Source organism: Pleurodeles waltl, chromosome 4_1 (genome assembly GCF_031143425.1).
Source record: "Pleurodeles waltl isolate 20211129_DDA chromosome 4_1, aPleWal1.hap1.20221129, whole genome shotgun sequence".
NCBI classification, from domain to species: domain Eukaryota; kingdom Metazoa; phylum Chordata; class Amphibia; order Caudata; family Salamandridae; genus Pleurodeles; species Pleurodeles waltl.
Genome location: NC_090442.1, coordinates 137,851,104 through 137,870,658, shown reverse-complemented (window position 1 = coordinate 137,870,658; position 19,555 = coordinate 137,851,104). Strand labels below are relative to the sequence as shown.

The 19,555-nt window shown below is 46.0% G+C and overlaps 1 protein-coding gene across 1 annotated transcript in view; it reads right to left on the bottom strand.

Annotated features, from left to right (window-relative positions):
* Positions 1–19,063, bottom strand: part of TMEM178B (transmembrane protein 178B) — a 567,200-nt gene extending 548,137 nt beyond the window's left edge. Inside the window, exon 1 of the mRNA XM_069227910.1 lies at positions 16,666–19,063. Within this exon, the coding sequence (XP_069084011.1) occupies positions 16,666–17,047 (382 nt within the window). The 5' untranslated portion in view covers positions 17,048–19,063. The remainder of the gene's footprint in view (positions 1–16,665) is intronic.
* Positions 19,064–19,555: the final 492 nt, after the last annotated feature.

Below are 19,555 nucleotides of genomic sequence, written 5' to 3'. Positions count from 1 at the left end.
ACCCAGGTGCAACGGAAGCACTGCTGCTGGCTGTGCTGTTAATCGACCAGAGAATCCCATGTGTAGTCTACCCAGTGCAACGGAAGCACTGCTGCTGGCGGTGTTGTTATTCGACCAGAGAATCCCATGTGCAGTCTACCCAGTGCAACGGAAGCACTGCTGCTGGCGGTGCTATTAATCGACCGGAGAATCCCATGTGTAGTCTACCCAGGTGCAACGAAGCACTGCTGCTGGCGGTGCTGTTAATCAACCAGAGAATCCCACATGTATTCTAGCCAGGTGCAATAGAAGCACTGTTTCTGGTGGTGCTGTTAATTGAACAGAAAATCCCATGGTAGTCTACCCAGATGCAACAGAAGCACTGCTTCTGGCGGTGCTCGTAATCGCCCAGAGAATCCCATGTGTGATCTACCTAGGTTAAACACTGGTGGTGCAATTAATCGATGAGAGAATCCCATGTGTATTTCACCTTGGTGCAGAGGAAGCACTGCTTCTGGTGGTGCTGGTAATCGACTAGAGAATCCCATGTGTAGTCTACCAAAGTGCAACAGAAGCACTACTTCTGGTGGTGCTGTTAATCGACTAGAGAATTCAATGTGTAGTCTACCCAGATGCAACAGATGCACTGCTTCTGGTGTTGCTGTTAACCAACTGGAGAATCCCCTGTGTGGTCTACCCAGGTGCAACAGAAGCACTGCTTCTGGTGGTGCAGTTAATCAACCAGAGAATCGCATGTGTAGTGTACTCAGGTGTAACGGGAGCACTGCTTCTGGTGGTGCCGTTAATCAACTGGAGAATCCCATGTGTAGTCTACCCTTGTGCAATGGAAGCACTGCTTCTGGTGGTGCCGTTAATCAACTGGAGAATCCCATGTGTAGTCTACCCAGGTGCAACAGAAGCACTGCTTCTGGTGGTGCTGTTAATCAACTGGAGAATCCCATGTGTAGTCTACCCAGGTGCAATGGAAGTACTTCTCCACCAGTGAAAATCACACAGAGGCCACCCAGGATCAGTAGAGGACAGCAACCGATGTAAAGCACATCATAGTAAACACCAAGAGTCTGTTCATGAGCACAGAGGCACCTCGCGGGAATGTTCATTATATATTCAGCAGAGCTACAGCACTTAAGGGGCTGATTTAGACTTCGGTGGATAGGTCACTTTCTCACAAACATGATGGATATCCCGCCCACTGTATTATAAGTGCGATTGGGTATAATGGAGTTGCAGTATGGCAGACAGAATATCAGTCACATTTGTGATGGAGTAACCCATCTGCCAAACTCTAAATGTGGTCCTCAGGGGCATAGTTACAAGCCCCTTGCGCCACGTTACCACCACTATACCATAATTGTTTTGATGCTAAGGTGGCTTTTCTGCTGCGTCATATTTACAAAGTGGCGCAATGCCTGCATTGTGCCACTTTGTAACCCCTTGTGCCACACTATGCCTGCATCAGGCATAATCCATGCAAGGGGGTGTGCTGGGGCAGAGAGTCCCAAAATAATGGTGCAGTGAAATTTACATTTCTTGGCACCATTTTTCCCAAAATATTTAACGTCTGCTCAGGGCAGGCATTATTATGATACAGCCATTATATTCAAAGCGCCACAATAGGGTCAAACATTTTTAGGCTATTATGCTAACGACAACCATGGTTCATCTTATTGTAATTACAGTACAAACATGGTGTCATTAGGTGCCAGTATGGGGGTGCAAGAAAAGTGGTGGATCATCTATGATACTCCACTTTCTTGTAAATATGCCCCTATGTGTCATATGCTCTTGAATCATCACTTCTAGTTGCTAATATGTCTGCCTTCTTTGTTTACAAGCTGTCAAAATAACAAAGAATTGGAAAAAATCTAGAAATCTTCAGACCACTTTTAATTGTATTTTGAGTTTTCATTTTACTACCCCCTCCTTTCCCACTAACCCGACCTGTTTTTCCTTACATGAGAGTAGCAGAAAGGGGAGAAGAGAGCTAGCGTAAACCTCCTTACCCACTCGTCTTTCTCTCCTTGCCCATTCTTGTTTCCCTCCTCTTTCCCTCTGTGCCCACTTTTATTCCTCCCACCCACTCTTGTTTCCCTTTCATCCAATCCTCTTTACCTCCTCTTTCCCTCCTTACCCACTCCTCTTTCTCTCGTTACCCACTCCTTATTCCCTCCTTAACCACTGCTCTTTCTCTCCTTACCCTCTCCTCTTTCTCTTCTTACCCTCTCCTATTTCCCTCCTTATCCACTCCGCTTTCTCTCCTTACCCACTCCTCTTTCCCTCCTTACCCATTTTTCATTCTCTCCTTACCCACTCCTCTTTCTCTCCTTACCCATTTTCCATTCTCTGCTTACCCACTCCTCTTTCCCTCCTTACACACACACACCTCTTTCTCTCCTTAGCCACTCCTCTTTCCCTCCTTACCCACTCCTCTTTCTCTCCTTACCCATTTTCATTCTCTCCTTACCCACTCCTCTTTCTCTCCTTACCCACTCCTCTTTCCCTCCTCACCCACTCCTCTTTTCCTCCTTACCCATTTTTCATTCTCTCCTTACCCACTCCTCTTTCTCTCCTTACCCATTTTTCATTATCTCCTTACCCACTCCTCTTTCTCTCCTTACCCACTCCTTTTCCCCTCCTCTTTTCCTCCTTACCCATTTTTCATTCTCTCCTTACCCACTCCTCTTTCTCTCCTTAGCCATTCCTCTTTCCATTCCTTACCTACACATCTTTCTCTCCTTAGTCACTCCTCTTTCCTTCCTTACCCACTCCTTTTCCCCTCCTTACCCACTCCTCTTTCTCTCCTTACCCAGTTTTCATTCTCTCCTTACCCACTCCTCTTTCCCTCTTTATCCACTCCTCTTCCCCCTTACCCACTCCTCTTTCCCTCCTTACTCACACCTCTTTCTCTCCTTAGCCACTCCTCTTTCCCTCCTTACCTCCTCCTCTTTCCCTCTTTAACTACACCTCGTTCTCTCCTTAGCCACTCCTCTTTCCCTCCTTACCCACTCCTCTTCCCCAAGTTTCCTTTTCTTAAACTTTTAATTTTATTGTTTGTTTCTCCTGCCAAAAAGATTCAATTTTTGCTTCTACTCCGAATATTGACAGATATTAGATGTTAATAATTCAATGTTTCCTTTTTTCAGGGTTTTACTTCATGGGTTGCAACATTTCAGATAAGTGCAATTTCATCTCAAGCAACTAGCTTTCAATTTTGTATAACAGGTATTGCATGAACGAGGAAGTATTTTCTCCGTGTTACTGTTATTGTTAATTGTTAGTATGTTGTCCATGTGTTTCCGACATTGAAGTATCCCTTCTATTCGACCAGAATAAGGGGGTCATTACGACCCTGGCGGTCATGGACCGCCAGGGCCGGGGACCGCAGATGCACCGCCAACAGGCTGGCGGTGCATCCAGGCCAATTCTGACCGCGGCGGTAAAGCCGCGGTCAGAAAAGGGAAACCGGCGGTTTCCCGACGGTTTTCCCCTGGCCTGAGGAATCCTCCATGGCAGCGCTGCCATGGGGATTCCGACCCCCTTACCGCCAGCCTGGTTCTGGCGGTTTTGACTGCCAGAACCTGGTTGGCGGTAACGGGTGTCGTGGGGCCCCTGGGGGCCCCTGCAGTGCCCATGCCAATGGGCATGGGCACTGCAGGGGCCCCCTAACAGGGCCCCACCAAGATTTTCAGTGTCTGCATAGCAGACACTGAAAATCGCGACGTGTGCAACTGCACCCGTCGCACCCTTTCCACTCCGCCGGCTCCATTCGGAGCCGGCATCCTCGTGGAAGGGGGTTTCCCGCTGGGCTGGCGGGCGGCCTTCTGGCGGTTGCCCGCCAGCCCAGCGGGAAACTCAGAATTACTGCGGCGGTCTTTTGACCGCGCAGCGGTATTCTGACGGCGGTACTTTGGCGGGCGGAATGAGGCCCTAAATGTCTTAAACATTTGAGGACATGTAATGATTGTGCTCGCTATTGTCACCAGGTAAAATGTCACCAGTGCTTCTGTGATTCTCTCGGGGGCGCCCCCCTTTCCCCACTCCCCCGTCCATAAGATGCGCGGTTGTTGCACACTGTTTCAGTGATGACGCAACAGTCCCCGCTCCTACAGTCTATTCTTGTGTTGATGTGACGTTGCTGTGCATTTTAGTTTGAACGGAACTCTCACGGCGAACCATATTCCTGCGTTTTAGATTGTGTGAGGCGCAATATAAAGATTAATTAACAATTGCCCTATTTTTATGAAGACACATTTTTTTTATTTGGGCACCGGACGCCACATATGGTGTCATGTTTTAGAGAAATAACCAAACAAGACACTGGTGTCATCGTGCACTGGCAAGAAATAGGCGCGACGGCACGTTGGACATGATGCCAGCATTATATCACATGGGACAGGAAGCAGTCATCAGGGCAATTGCTACAGGAAGCGGATGCGAGTGCACGCAGGGAAAGATGCAGGCATAAGGCTACGTGCAACAGGAAGCAGACATGGGGGCACGCAGGGAAAGATGCAGGCATAGTACCATGTGCAACAGAAAGCAGACATACGGGATGCAGGGAAAGATGCAGGCATAAGGCCACGTGCAACAGGAAGCAGACATGGGGACATAGGGAAAGATGCAAACATAAGGCCATGTGCTATAGGAAGTGGACATGGGGCCCACAGGAAAAGATGCAGACATAAGGCCATGTGCGACAGGAAGCAGACATGGGGCACACAGAAAAATATGCAAACATAAGGCCATGTGCTATAGGAAGCAGACATGGGGCACACAGGAAAAGATGAAGACATAAGGCCATGTGCTATAGGAAGCAGACATGGGACACAGGAAAAGATGCAGACATAAGGCCATGTGCTATAGGAAGTAGACATGGGGCACACAGAAAAAGATGCAAACATAAGGCCATGTGCGACAGGAAGCAGACATGGGGCACACAGGAAAAGATACAAACATAAGGCCATGTGCTATAGGAAGCAGACATGGGGCACACAGGAAAAGATGCAGACATAAGGCCATGTGCGACAGGAAGCAGACATGGGGCACACAGGAAAAGATATAAACACAAGGCCATGTGCTATAGGAAGCAGACATGGGGCACACAGGAACAGATAAAGGCATAAGGCCATGTGCTATAGGAAGCAGACGTGGGGCACACAGGAAAAGATGAAGACATAAGGCCATGTGCGACAGGAAGCAGACATAGGGGATGCAGGGAAAGATGAAGACATCCACGTGCAACAGAAAGCAGACATACGGGATCCAGGGAAAGATGCAGACATAAGGCCATGTGCAACAGGAAGCAGACATGGGGTATGCAGGGAAAGATAAGGACATATGGCCAAGTGCAACAGGAAGCAGACATGGGGGACACAGGGAAAGATGCAGACATAAGGCTATGTGCTATAGGAAGCAAACATAGGGCACACAGGGAAAGATAAAGGCATAAGGCCATGTGCAACAGGAAGCAGACATGGGGGACAGAGGGAAAGATGCAGACATAAGGCCATGTGCTATAGGAAACAAACATGGGGCACACAGGAAAAGAGGCAGGCATAAGTCCATGTGCAACAGGGAGCAGACATGGGGGATACGATGGTGTAACAAAGGCCACAGCAGCCCCCGGAGTGCATGAGGACCCCTGAGCTCCAGGGGGCCATGTCAGCACAGTACACTGTGCACGGGCAGCAGGCCCCAGTCTGGTTCCAGGGGGAGGTGCCCCCTCCAGATACTTTGCAGGGGGGCCCTCAAGTTTCGTTACGCCACTGGGGGGACGTAGGATAAGATGCAGACATAAGCCCATGTGCAACAGGAAGCAGACATGGGGGCACACAGGAAAATATGCACACATAAGGCCATGTGCAACAGGAAATAGACATGGGCAATGCAATGCAAGATGCAAAGACAAAGCCATGTGTAACAGGAAGAAGACATAGGAGGCACAGGGAAAGATGCAGACATAAGGCCATATGCAAGAGGAAGCAGACACGGGGAACGCAGGGAAAGATGAAGACATACATAAAAAGAGGAAAAAGCCATTAATGATTATTTATGTACAGGTAGCTTTCCCTTCCTGCATATAAACAATCATCCCTGCAACACAGGCAGCCTTGCGCCATGGCGCAAGGTTGCCTGCATTGGTTCTGGGCAGCAGTTTGTGCACCAGTGCAGAGGAAAGTACAGGGAAAGTACATTGGTAAATATGACGTATCCCTGCACTTTTTAAATTTAGCAGTTGATTTAGATATTGGTGGATAAGTTACTCTGTCATAATGGAGATCGATATCCCTTCCGCCAATATCTCAATCAAATTATATCCTGTGGGATTTAGATCATGGTGGACGGGATATCCATCACCGTTGTGACGGAGTAACTCGTCCGCCAATATCTTAATTAGACCCTGAGTTTCTAACATATGCAACGGAGGCCGTGAGGATCGGCCCTGATACTGATACGAGTTGTCAATGCTGTCACTGTCAGTCCTGTCACTGCTGGTGACTGAATTTCTAATCTATGCAGTGGGGGCGGTGAGGCCCTGATATTAATCTGGCTTATCAGTGCCATCTCTGGCAGTACTGTCACTGATGGAGACTGAGTTTCTTACGGTTGGCATGGGAGCAACGAGGACTTGAAGATGATATGAGTTATCAGTGCTATCAGGGGCAGTACTGTCACTGATGGCGACTGAGTTCCCCGTGCTTCATGTTGGGGCAGTGGGACACTGATGGTTTTAGCAGTTGAAACGACTTGCATTTGCTAAACTTGTACTGGTGGTGACTGTGTTTCAAAGGATTCCACTGGTGCTAACACTGATAGTGACTAGTTGAAATGACACTGATAGACTGTGTGTCACCAAGGGTTACATACACATACTGCAACACTGACAGTAATCGTATATGAAAAGCACTGTGATACTATCACTGGTAGAAAATGAATAGGTAAGGCTTGGTCTGGGGTACTAATGGTAACTGAAATACTAAAACTTTCAGTGGTGCTACTGGCAATGGCCGTCGCTGGATTGCTAAGGTTTGCACTAGCGTAGTAACACTGTCAGTGACTGGGTTAAAACCCTTGCATTATTGGTACTGGCCCTGAGGTAGCTGATGTATTAAGACGTTCACTGTTGGTACTGCCACTGATGGCGACTAAGTTACTAAGGATGAGATCTGTAGTACTAAGACTTATGACAGAGCAACAAAGGTTTGCACGGGTGGCACTGAGAACTACTGGTGTCTGAGATCCAGAGGCTTGCACTAGTGGTACTGCACATTGATAATTACAGAGCCTCTGAGGCTTGTGATGGTGGTACTTAAAAAACATTAACGACTGGTGAGACAAGGTAGGTACTCTGGCACCTGGGCACTGATTGAGACCCATAGACCACATCTGCAATGGTGACATGGCCACTGATGGTGACTGCGCTGCTAGGGCTGATATTCTACTATTGGCACTGACAGTCGCTGGTGTAGGACTGCATGCATTGATTGTGAGTTAGTTACTTTGGCTTCCTTTGGTAGCTCTAGTACTGATGGTTGCTGTGTTACTATGGATTACACTTCCAGTACTGAAGCTGATAGTGACTGGATGTCTATGCCTTACCCTGGTGGAATTTGTACTGTTGATGGCCAAGGGACTGATTTAGAGGTTGATGGAGAGCAGCAGTGATGGAGTCCCCTCTCTGCCAAACTCTTGGTCAGCCCACCCGACTGTTTGGACCAACAGTATGTCCATGACATAGCCTACACCGACTTCATCACCAACATACTCCTCCGGTAGTCAAACAGAGTGCAGCCTGGCAGAGATAAGCCATCCGACCGTCTGCCCAATGTACAATGAGCCACCATCACCACCAGGTTTTGAGACAGTAAAATTACAAAAATTCCCCCACACCACAGAAGAAACCTCCCATGGTGTGAAAGTATTAATTTGACATTTTTCAAAAACATACAAATTTGGAGAAGTTTGTTGGCTGGCCGTCATGTTTAGCGGAGCTATCCATCAAACTTTTCCAGCATTGACAGGAACCACTTGGAGGGAGGCTCCTGCAAATGCATAGAGATGTCCGTGGGCTCAACAGCCATCTTTACAATTTTTGGACCGGATCTCTGTCAGGGTGCTGTAGTAAAGTACTCAGTTGCCCTGATGGACATTAAACCATCCTCCAAGCTGTAGATCAGGCCCTTAGTGCCCAATTCACAAATCTTTTCCTGCAAGTAAGAATATCTTACTCCTGGAAATTCCAGTGTAAGTCAAACTAAAGCCAGCACTATGCTATGACTATTCACTGAAAAACCTTTGTGCGTCAGGCCGTAAGTTGCTAAGGGCTGCACCGCTGACTCAGTGGTAGCATTAGCAGTACTAATTATGAGTATTGTCATAATGTCAAACCTACCACTTAAACTCCCTAAGACTGGGTAAGTACTGCTTTGGTTAATGCCTGTTCAATTTGAAGGCAGTGATGTTGTTTAAGAATAGCAGACACGGTCACTGTAATTGTTGTTTACAGTTGGATTACTTGTAAGACTCCCTCTAACATCCATCCTGCAATCATCCCTTGAGCCTTGAAAGAATGTATAAGCAAACATTATTTCCACTGCTCAGGCTTGGGTTTTGCTTCTATCATGGTGTAACTTCCAAAACACAACTAGGGGCCAAAACCAAGGCCACATTGTCCAGCACAGATGTCATAATTTATCTTTATTTTAATGTATGTTGTCTAATAGCAAAATGCTTGTCCAATAAACTTACATAAAATGTGAGCAAAATGAACCTTCTATTTCACAAAAGATGATCAAAGAAGAGAAGTGGGCCCTCTCCACTGGTGCAAATAACTGACAACATTACCCGTAACAAATCCTCTAGAATGCTTTTTTAGTACTGAACTCACTGAACCCTATTAAAAAAACATTTTATGAGTACTAGAAGTAGTACTTCTCGAGTATTCTTCTACATACTCACATGTATTTGTAGATCTGGATGAAATAACCAGCTCCTTATTCATAAAAGTGCAAAGAGGGCAGAGTCTTTTCTGTTTATATGTATTACCTTTCCTGATTAGTCCCATTTTACCTCCATTTTTAGGTCGAGCGTGCAAGCACTTTGACCTGTTGTAAGTATTGTGGGCTTTTAACCACACCCATCTTATGCCCATCACTTTCACTCGTTCGTGGGCTTGCCTTTAAAAATCACTTGATGTCATTTATAAATGCTTTAAGTTTGTCCCTCCTTAAGTCTATTTTTGTCATGCCTTGCAGACTGCCCCTGTTACATTGATCATTGCACGATTGGCATTAGACTTCAGCGTGGGCAAACAATTTTTTTCTTCTGTCTCTCCCTTTCGTGCTGCATGGCTGCCATGGCGCTCACAGTGCGAATAGGCACAAAAGCGTGAACTTGATCGGCGGTATTGAAGCACTGGTCACATTGTTCACCGTTAACTAATCAGAGTCATTTCTTGTGGCTCTTCCCTTAAAACACTTGAAATTGGTAAATGCTTTACGTAAAACTGAAATTCTCAAAGCCAAAGCCACTCCCAGCACAGCAGGAGAGCTGATACTACAATATTCACTGCACTCAGTAAACTTGCCCCATAGTGCTTTGCAGGGTGTTACTTTTGCAAAACATTTTGGCTCATAACTCAACCTGTGGTGGTCTTAGGACAAAAGGACCACCTACAAAACATTCAACACAATGTGCTCTTTCTGTCTTGGTCATCTCTGGGTCTCCACAATACAGTTATTGGGGACTCCTAAATAATAATCCCTCCCACCAGTCAGTGTCTTTTTAAGCTCTCATGGTTGGAGCTTTTGTTTTACAGGTGGGAGTAGGTAATATTTTAAGAGCCTTGTTTCTATTATTGTTGCAGTAGGCCTGCCAGCCCCGACAATGTGCAATGCACTATGTACTCTAGAGGCTAAATATAGGGCTACAGTGTATTATTTTCTGTCTTTTTCTTTTTGTGTGGTTTTGCTCTTTAGGGGCTAACTATATAGTTTTGTGGCCATGTTTTCTGCATATTCTATTTTCATTGTGGTGTCCTTTAGGGGCTGTTCTAGGCATTACAGTCATATCAACATAGTAAAATATTTGTGGCACAGACACTTGCCCCATAATGCTTTGCAGGGCATTACTTTACAAAACATTTTTGCTCGTAATTCAGCCTGCGATGACCCTAGGACAATGGGATCATTTTAAAAACATTGACCATAATGTGCTCTTTCTGTCTACATTATCTCTGGGTCCCCACACTATGTTAGTGGGGACTCCAAAATACTAACCACTACTAGCATTTCTTATCTTTTCTTATGGTTGGAGCTTTTGTTGTATAGCTGAGTGAAGTTATGGTTTATGGGCTTTGTTTGTACTATCATTGCAATGTGGCTGTTGGCCTTGAAAATGTGTAATGCACTATGTTTGTAGGGGCTACATATATAGCTGCACTACCTTATTTTCACCCAATCTCTTTTTATGTGGTTATGCCCTCTAAGGACTGACTGTATGGTTACATGCCCATGGTTTTTCCAAATGCTGTTTTATATTGCTGTGTTTTCTAGGGGCTGTTGTGAGCATTGCAGTCAATATACTACAATATTTGCAGCATGGAGACTTGCCCCATAATGCTTTGCAGGGTATTACTTTTACAACAAAGTTTTGCTCATAACTCAGCCTGTGGTGGTCCTAGGACAATAGTGCCACATTCACAACACTCTTTCTGTCTACATCATCTCTGGATCCCCACACTAGGTTAGTGGGGACCCCAAAATAATAACCCCTCCCACCATTCAGTGTCTTTTAAGCTTTCTCATAGTTAGAACTTTTGTTTTATAGCTGGGAGTAGTTTTGTTTTAATGGCCTTGTCTGTAATATCATTGTAGTAGGCCTGCTAGTCCTAAAAATGTCCTCTAGGGGCTAAGTATATGGTTAGACTGCATTACTTTTTTCTGTTTTTTTCATGGGGTTATGCCCTTTAGGGGCTAACAATATGGTTACATGACCATGTTTCTTACAAAGGATATTTTTGTTATGGTGTTCTCTAGGGGCTGTTTTCAGCATTACAGTCTAATGCCAAAAGTGTATTTCTAATAAAGGTTTATATAATAATTGTATATGTTTTAATAATCTCTCCTTATTGCAATTATGAACATGATTCAGGCCAACTTAACATCCTTATTACACTCTGACTGAACACTGTTGCTATGTTTGGGTGACCCTTCTAGTGTATTTCTCCTCTGTGTCTGTTTCTGTGTCTTTTTGGGGAGAATCGTCTTAGCCAGCCAGTAACTCTGAGGGTGGGGTGGTGACAGTGGTATTCTGTTGGAATTAGCATGGCAGATTTAAATTAGGATGCTAAATGGCAACATTTTAATTTTTTGCTGCAGATAGAGGAAGAAGGTAAATGGAAGTGCTTTAGTTATATCCAGGGCCACTGGAATTATATGGCAGGAAAAGAGAAATTATGAGGCAGGGTTGACTAATTTATGTGGCAAGAAAAGTCCAGTTATGAATTTACAATGCCAATAGCTCTAACTAAAGCAAATATGAGACCTATTGCATTGCAAATGCTTGTTTATTTTTTGATGCCAAGACACAAATGCACGTGAGAGTATGTAAAATAGTACTCCAAAATGTCTTTGTGAATAGGCCCCCTTTTTTATTTTGCTCAGACTTAAAGATCAAATTGGAGGAATTCAATTGTACATCTGAAGGTTTCCATGATAGTGTGCCAATGGCCAAATAACATAACTGGGACATAGTAAGTGAAATATATCTCCAGATCAATGATCTATATCTGTACTCATGGCATTAGTTTCTACCCTTCAACCTGCCTAACTTCAATGGGCATGTTCTTGACAGACAGATGTGGCTGGTCAGCAGGTTTACCACAATGAATCAAAGGGGGAAGTAGGACAGACTAATCCTTCTTTCCTTCCTATAAAAGACTTCTCTCCAGACTGAACAAGTGTCTAGTGGCTGGATACCGATAGAAATGGGCACAAGACAGAATGCAACCATCAAAATTTGCAGGACAAGAAGTGTATTTCAGGAACCAGGAAGCCTTTATCGGGGCACATGGTGCAGAAAACCAATAAGAAGGAATTTACAGGAAGAAGGAGGCAATAGACATCAAGTCACAGGGAGCCAGAAATTGGTACCTGGGCATGTGACAAAGGCTGTTACTGTCAGGGCACATAAGACATGAAGTCACTATGAAGGTTTATGTTATAGGCCTCATTTTTTAACACAAAAGCGTCGCAAACTTACAAAATATAATTGTATTTCGTAAGTTTGCACCGCTTTTGTATAAACAAATGATGCAAATGTGGCGCTAAAAAAGAAAAAATATGGACTTTAAAGACTTGGAAAGTGGTAACCTGAGAATTTGTCACGTGGGAGTGGTAAGGTTAGACTGAGCCATAAGGAACATTCTGAACTGACCCTGGACATAAGTGGACGAGAAGACAGAACTAAGGTAAATGTTGAGTATTGAGCTGACAGTGATGTGCTTTAGGAGTGGCAAACTGACACTGCGAACAATATGAGTGGTCATTTCATGTTGGGTGAGATGGGTAGCAGTAAGCCACCACTGACTCACACAGGGATTGCAAAATTGTCATTAGAGCATGTAAGGGCGCTAAAGTGGTAGAGCAGGACATTGGGCGTGAGACAAGGGGGTAGGTCAGTTGACAGTGGAGCAGGAAGCTGGATCTCAAGCCTAGTAGGCTAACACTATGGTATATTGTCATGGGGCAAACATGGAGTAATATGTTAACATTGAAGCAGGTGGTAAGTTGTAGGTTGATGGTGTTGGACATGGGCAGAGGCAAGTTCCAAATGAGTGACCATTTGCTCAGAGGAGCCAATTAAGATAACATTATACAAAACAGGAATCCAATAGCAGGGTATTGACAGGAAGCAGAGAACTTGGCAATGAATGGTCTGTGAATTGAGTATGGGTCAGGGAAGCGGGTCTCCACTAAACACTGCCTATTTTTCCAAAAGATGGTTTTGTTTTGAAATGGGGGACATTTTACAGTGACTTTGTATTGGACGTACTGCTGCACAGTTTGCAAAGCACATGATTCCTCCAGAAGCTTTCAGGCTCCTGAGTCGGGGAGAAACCACCAGTGGAGTTGAAACAGAAGTCAGAAACCAAGAGAGAAGGCAGATGTTGCTAACTTTATAATGTGAATCACTACAAAGAGCAGTCGCATGTTTAATGACTGACAAAACAATGATGGCGACATCAACAAACTTGCTTTGAATGATTCTGCATGATGAAGAATGTTCTACAGAGACAAGATGGTGAGGACAGCACTGACTACCATATTGTCCATCTTATCTTATCTTATCGTAGAACCCAACCCAACCAACAGGTCTTGTTCCAAGATGCAGACGTCCAATTTTTCTTCTGCAGTCTCTCCTGCCAGAGGCCAAAATGTATTACTGCTGAATGTGGTTACTTTAATTTCTACTGGGAGACGCCTTATCTGGGAATTCCCCGCAAGTGGTTCAGGTGGGATTGCTTTATGAAATTTTGAAATTGTTTCATCACAGGCCACATTTAGCCGGAAAACCACATCGAGACTAGGGATAGCTTTCTACGAGAACAGCTGGATTGCCAGGTAAAATGTGGGATAAATAGCTCCTGGCAATCCACTGAATCTTCCTTCTATTGAAGACCACAGTAAGCCAGTTCAAGTGCCTGTCTCCTTTTTTTTTTAAATACTGTATTTGATTTCGCTTAATTGAAATGCAATAGATGGAATTGAAATAGCAATCATAACTTTAAGAGTAAGAATAACTAATTGCATTTAAATCAACTTTCTGTCAAGAAATAGTTTTGCATACTGGATCATCAAAAGCCTTGAAACATCGTATCTGATCGGGTTGAGTAGATTAAAAAAGAAAGAGTGTTTTGCAAACTTTAAATACCGGATCTGAATCGGTTCAGCACTTACAAAGGGAACCAGAGTTTTGCAAAAAGATACAATGCACATTAAAACTATTGTAAGACCACATTCTCTCATACTTGGTTACTGAAGGGAAACTTGACAGACCTCGAGTGCTAAGATTGTTACATTATGTTGCAATTTACCTTAAACTCAACTGGCATGGGATAGTATGGCGAGTTCGAGCTTTGGTGATACCTATGAAACATGTGTCAGATGTATCATCCATTTTTCTGGTCACAGATACTCCAAATTGGTGTTTGCGACCGCAAAAATGTGTTGTGAATCCCATTTTAGGCGGTTGGTAAACAGGGGCATGTTGTAGGTGCCCCTTACAAATGCAGAATATTTATTTCTATAGCGCTAACCTAGCCAAAAAAGCAGCGCAGCACTCTACAGGGCCAAAGATAAGCATAAAGTCAATGAGCAGTAGGAGAGGAAGCTGGATTGGGGATGGTTATTACACTGTGATGTAGTGTTTTTTAAAGAGGCACATCTTCAACCCTTTTCTAAATTGGAACAGAGTTGGGGTGGTCCTGATGGATACGGATATGTTGTTGATTATATCTGTCATCTGATCTCTGTTCACCCTTTGGGAGTGCACCATGCCCCCCATCTCTCTCAGTCATCGTTAGACCTTCTCCCTTGCAAAGGATTGAGGCACCTGCTTTGTTTGCATTGCTCAAGTATTTAAATGTCCCTCGTGCCATCAGACTATCCTATTGAAATTGCTACACTCTTCCTCATTTGGCTTCTGCAGTTGTTGTTACATCTCAGAGGTAGCCCATCACTTGACTGTGCCTTCATCCTTCTGAAGAAGCCCTCTAGAGCAGAAGTGCTGCTCCAGAGAGGGAATGGTGTACATGTCCAGGGGCACTGTGTCAATGCACATGGGCATTAAAGCCACATAGTCGAACAGTGGGTGGGAATGGATGCAATGACCTCTTACTAAACTACCCTAGCTGCACTGAAGCGCTAATCCGAATGGAACATTTGAGGGTAAGGATACCCATCAACAGAGGAATCAATCATTGTGCAATCAAATTAATACTGATTCCAAACAAAAGCCTCTGGGTAACATGTGATGCTAGCACCTCCCAGATTAATATCTGGGCCACCATCCTGTTTGTACCTGATCTTAATGTTCTATTGGACACTTAAGATTCATGAAGCAGCAAAGGAGTTTCAATATATTTTAAAAGCAGAGCACTCGAATGTAGGTGAGACAAAATAATAATTCCCCATTAAAACACACTGGAACATTTCAATTTAGGAATATTATCAAAGAATCTAGCTGAGTTGTGTTGCCATATTATAGCCAATCAGAAACTCTTTAGCATGGCCAACAATGTGTTCATTCATCTAAGTGGATGGATGGCTGGATGGATGGATTGATGGGTGGATGGATGGGCTTTAGAGAGATGGCAGGGAGGAATGGTTGGATGGGTAGGTGAATGGATTTAAGGATGAATCTATAAATGGGTGGTTGGCTAGAGGAACAAGTAGATGTGTGAATAAACGAATACCCATCCCTCTGCGTTTATCACGTATTAAATACTTAATCTGTGCCGGTGTTTCCATGTGAAGTGCACCCGCACTCCTTTTTGAGGACAGGGAATTATTTTTAATCATCAGACTTTGACCCAGCACAAACGAGACAAAGGATGAAAAGGGAGAAAGGCGATGGAAGAGAATGATTCGAAGACAGTAGTAAAGGGAAAACGCAATGAATGAAAAAGAACCTAAAGAAGTGAAATACCGAGACAGGAAATATACGGTGGTGAAAACAAAAGGCGTGAGCTGAAACCAGGACAAGACAGCCTTGGTATTCGGGAAACCTGGCGTTCGGGAATACTGCTGGGGGTTCCTAAGAAAACCTTTCAGCAACTGCATTTTTTGTTTTTTTACAAATTAGGTACTGTCATTTTTTATTATGGATGGACGGGTAATTGGATTGCTTTGGTGTGTGGATGGATAGATGGCAATGGAAACAATAGCATTGGATAGATAGATAGATAGATAGATAGATAGATAGATAGATAGATAGATAGATAGATAGATAGATAGATAGATAGATAGATAGATAGATAGATAGATAGATAGATAGATAGATCTGTATTACAACAAAAGGGGTTTGCATACAATTTAGTGTGTTTGCTGGCTCATATGAGGCAGACCAAAAAATATAACTCCGGTGGAAAAGGAAATAGAACAAAAATATTTTTGAAGAAGCAGAAATAAATAATAATGTAGGAAAAACAGCAAAGGTTGGGGCGATATCTGTTGGGATGTCATTTTATGTTGTTTTTACCTTGCACTATATAAAACTCTTTCACAGTATTCAAATTCCTGTGCATTATGAATGCAAAAACAACTGCGTGCATGCATTAGACAGCGCTGCAATACCACGTGTATTTTGGATGTTGAATCTCTATGCATGTGAGGGCGAGGGGCACACGAGTGCATTGTGAGAGGTATGGGAAACAGTGTTAAGAAGCCTCCTTCGTGCACCAACGAGAAGGAATATGATATTACACTGCCCGTTTATGCATGTGTTGTTTACACACCACAAACAAACAATCACTCAGAATACACAATGGACACAGTCCTTTTCATTGACACACCTTGGTGCTCAATCTCATGGTATTGCTATGATCCATATGCAACAATGATACCAGGTAGACGTCGAGGTCATTATGCAAGTAAGATCTCTTACCTTTTTCAATCAGGTCTTCAATGTCTTGGTCAAAGCCTTGCCGGTGGCATTTCCTCCAGAGCCCCATGTTGGTGGAGTTGTACTGTCTGTTGCATTTATCCACCGCGCTCATTGCAAAGAGCTGCCGCCTGTTCCTGGCTAGCAGCAGCTTCCCTTCCCAGTGGTCCAGCCGGGCTCTGCTGGCTCGCAGGGGTAGGTTGTTGTTGTTGTTATAAATGAAGCCCGGGTCACTCCGCCGGTTGGTGAGGCTCTTGCACCTCTCCCGGTGTCTCCGGGCATCGGTTTCGTACCAGTGGTCCGAGCAGATGGCCACGGCCAGCATGCCCAAGGCACAGAGGGCTAGCGAGAGGCCCGCGTAAAGCAGCAACCTTCCAGCAGCCATACTCAGACTCACACCATCACCATGGGCATCCTCACCATTGAAGAAGGCACAGCACCCAAGACGCCTCTCCACCTGTGATGTTGTGATCCACGGGTTACATCCAGTAAAGTTCCACAGCTAAGAACATCTGAATTTCAGAAAGTGTAGACCACGCACCTCTATCTATGGGGATTTTAGTTCTTTACCACTTTGGCACTCCAAATAGGACAATCCTATCACCAACAGAAGCAAATTATCTCAGAATGGAGCCATATTAAGGGGGGGAGCACTGATGGCCACTGACATTCTTTGGACTCATGCAGGGTGCTTCGCAAGCTGGGAGACTGGGTCAATGGACTGCAGCAGTGTCTCTTCAACTAGATACTGGAGCAAATACCCAACAGTGATGCGTAGAACCCATTGTAGTGATTGAGTTCCTGTGTCCCAAACCCTATTCAAGGCCTTCTCTGAACAACCAGATCCTCGGGTGCCTTACTGGCCCAGGCTGGGCTACAAGCGGCCCACCTCCTTTGTAGGCGCTCAAGCTTCCAAGGTCTCCTGTAATGGCAGCGTGCTTCCTGCAGCTGCTCAGGCAGAGGGATGAAGGTTTCAAAACATGCATATGAATCTATTCTTTTCCTTCCCCCGCTGCCACGCCACAGTGTGGGTGTTTGTTGTGTGCCCTGTCTGTAAGGCAACGCAGCGCAAAGATGTGTTCACGACTTGACTGACAGGGGCTCTTGGGGACGCAATAATTGGCATCTCTGGTCTACTGGTCCCAGGAGTGGTAATGCTCGGAGCAATAACGTGGCAGCCAGAAATGTGAAGTGGGGCAAGGTGTCCCTGCCGATGGAGCTAAAGTACAACTAGGATAGCCAGCTGGTGTAAAGGGGCAAAAAGGATGACTCCTGTGGATGTAAAACCAGGCCGTGAATAATATTCTGTACAGGAGAACAGCCCAAAAGAAACCTGGAAGGCTCCCTGCCTTGGCTTTGTCAACAGTCTGCGCAAGAAAGGGGCTTTTATGAGAAAAAAAGGCAGATTAAAACAGCCACCGAGGAATCAGGCGTCAGGAAGATGGTCCTTGAACTCTGGATAGCAACGGGGCAGGAGGGTAGCAGGTACATGCACTCAGCGCTCTGGATAACAGGTCATTTGCAGCACGCTGGAAAAAAGCCGCCAGAAAAGGGAATAGATGCATTCAGGACCATGGACAGCAGCGCGGGAAAGAACAATGCATCCTGGAGGGTGTGGAGCGGGCCGGGCTGCTCAATTCAGCACCCAGGACAGCGGAGCTGCAGCGGGCAGTGTGGTTCAGCACCCAGGACAGCGGTGCTGGCAGCGCTGTTCAGCACCATGGAGAGGTGTCTAGGCAGCGAGATGGGATCTTTGCACCGAGTGGACACAAGCGTCTGCGGAGCTGGGGCGGAGAGCTCTGCGCCTGGACAGGAAGGGGTACAGCAGCCTTTGCAGGAAGGGGCACAGCAGCTCTGCAGGAAGGGGTATATTCATCTGCCCGTGCAGGGCAGGAAGCAGGGATGGGAGCAGGGCTGTTCAGCAGCGGCTGTCTAGAGCGCGGGGCGGCCGTGGACAGCCCGCAGCAGCGAGTCCTGCACCTCAGGGCTGGGCCGTGGGGCAGCGGTCCGCGCACAGGTGCCCTGGGCCTGCCCGCAGCAGAGAGGCGCGGGTGGGAGACGGGATCCGAGGATGCTGGTGGTGCACAGAGCGAGGCGGAGGCGAAGCAGGAGCCTGCAGCATCCCTGGAAAAGGGGCCCCTTCCGCTCTGCTCCCCTCGAGCTCAGCAGCTGCCCGGGAGCCGGACTCGCAGCATAATCAGCACTTCCGGGCGCAGGCACGTCTGTGGGGGCATCACAGCCCCTGCCTCCAGGATCCAGCATCCATCTCCTTCAAGCAGCAGGGTCCCTGGCAGGAGCTGGAATGCAGGCCAAGGGGGAGGGGTCAGAGGAGAGCCGAGCCGCCCCCTGCACCTGGATTGGTCCTGTGCCTTTTTGTGCGTGCCTGTGTGCAGCTCTCTCTCTCCCCACTCTCTCCAGTTCTCTCTCCTCTCTCTGGTTCTCGCTTTCTCTTATTGCCGCCTCTCCCTCTCTTGCTCTGCCTTTCCTGCCCTCTCAATCTTCCTCTCCCTCTCCCCTCTCCCTGCTGCCACAGACACACACAGCTGCAGCCAGTGAGCTCACCCGGGCAACGTGAGCTCCATATCTGATTCTCCCAGGCTCCTTAAAGGTAACCGGCTGCATCACTCAGTCCCTCCCAACCCAGTTCCTGCTCCAGACAGCAGCCGGAGACTCAGGCCCCGCCTCCCCCCAACCACCCCCCAACTCCACAGACAAGCAAGGCTGGGTCAGACTGCATCTCCCTGTCAAAGCCCCTGACATCAGACAAGCCCACAATTCCCTTTAATCTCTTTTCATGGTGTTGAGCGAGAAATTAAATTCCCTTTAAACACAGGATTGGTGTGACTGCTCGCCCCCCTCTCGGGGTGGGGAGGGGCGCATCCAGTCAGCCGGT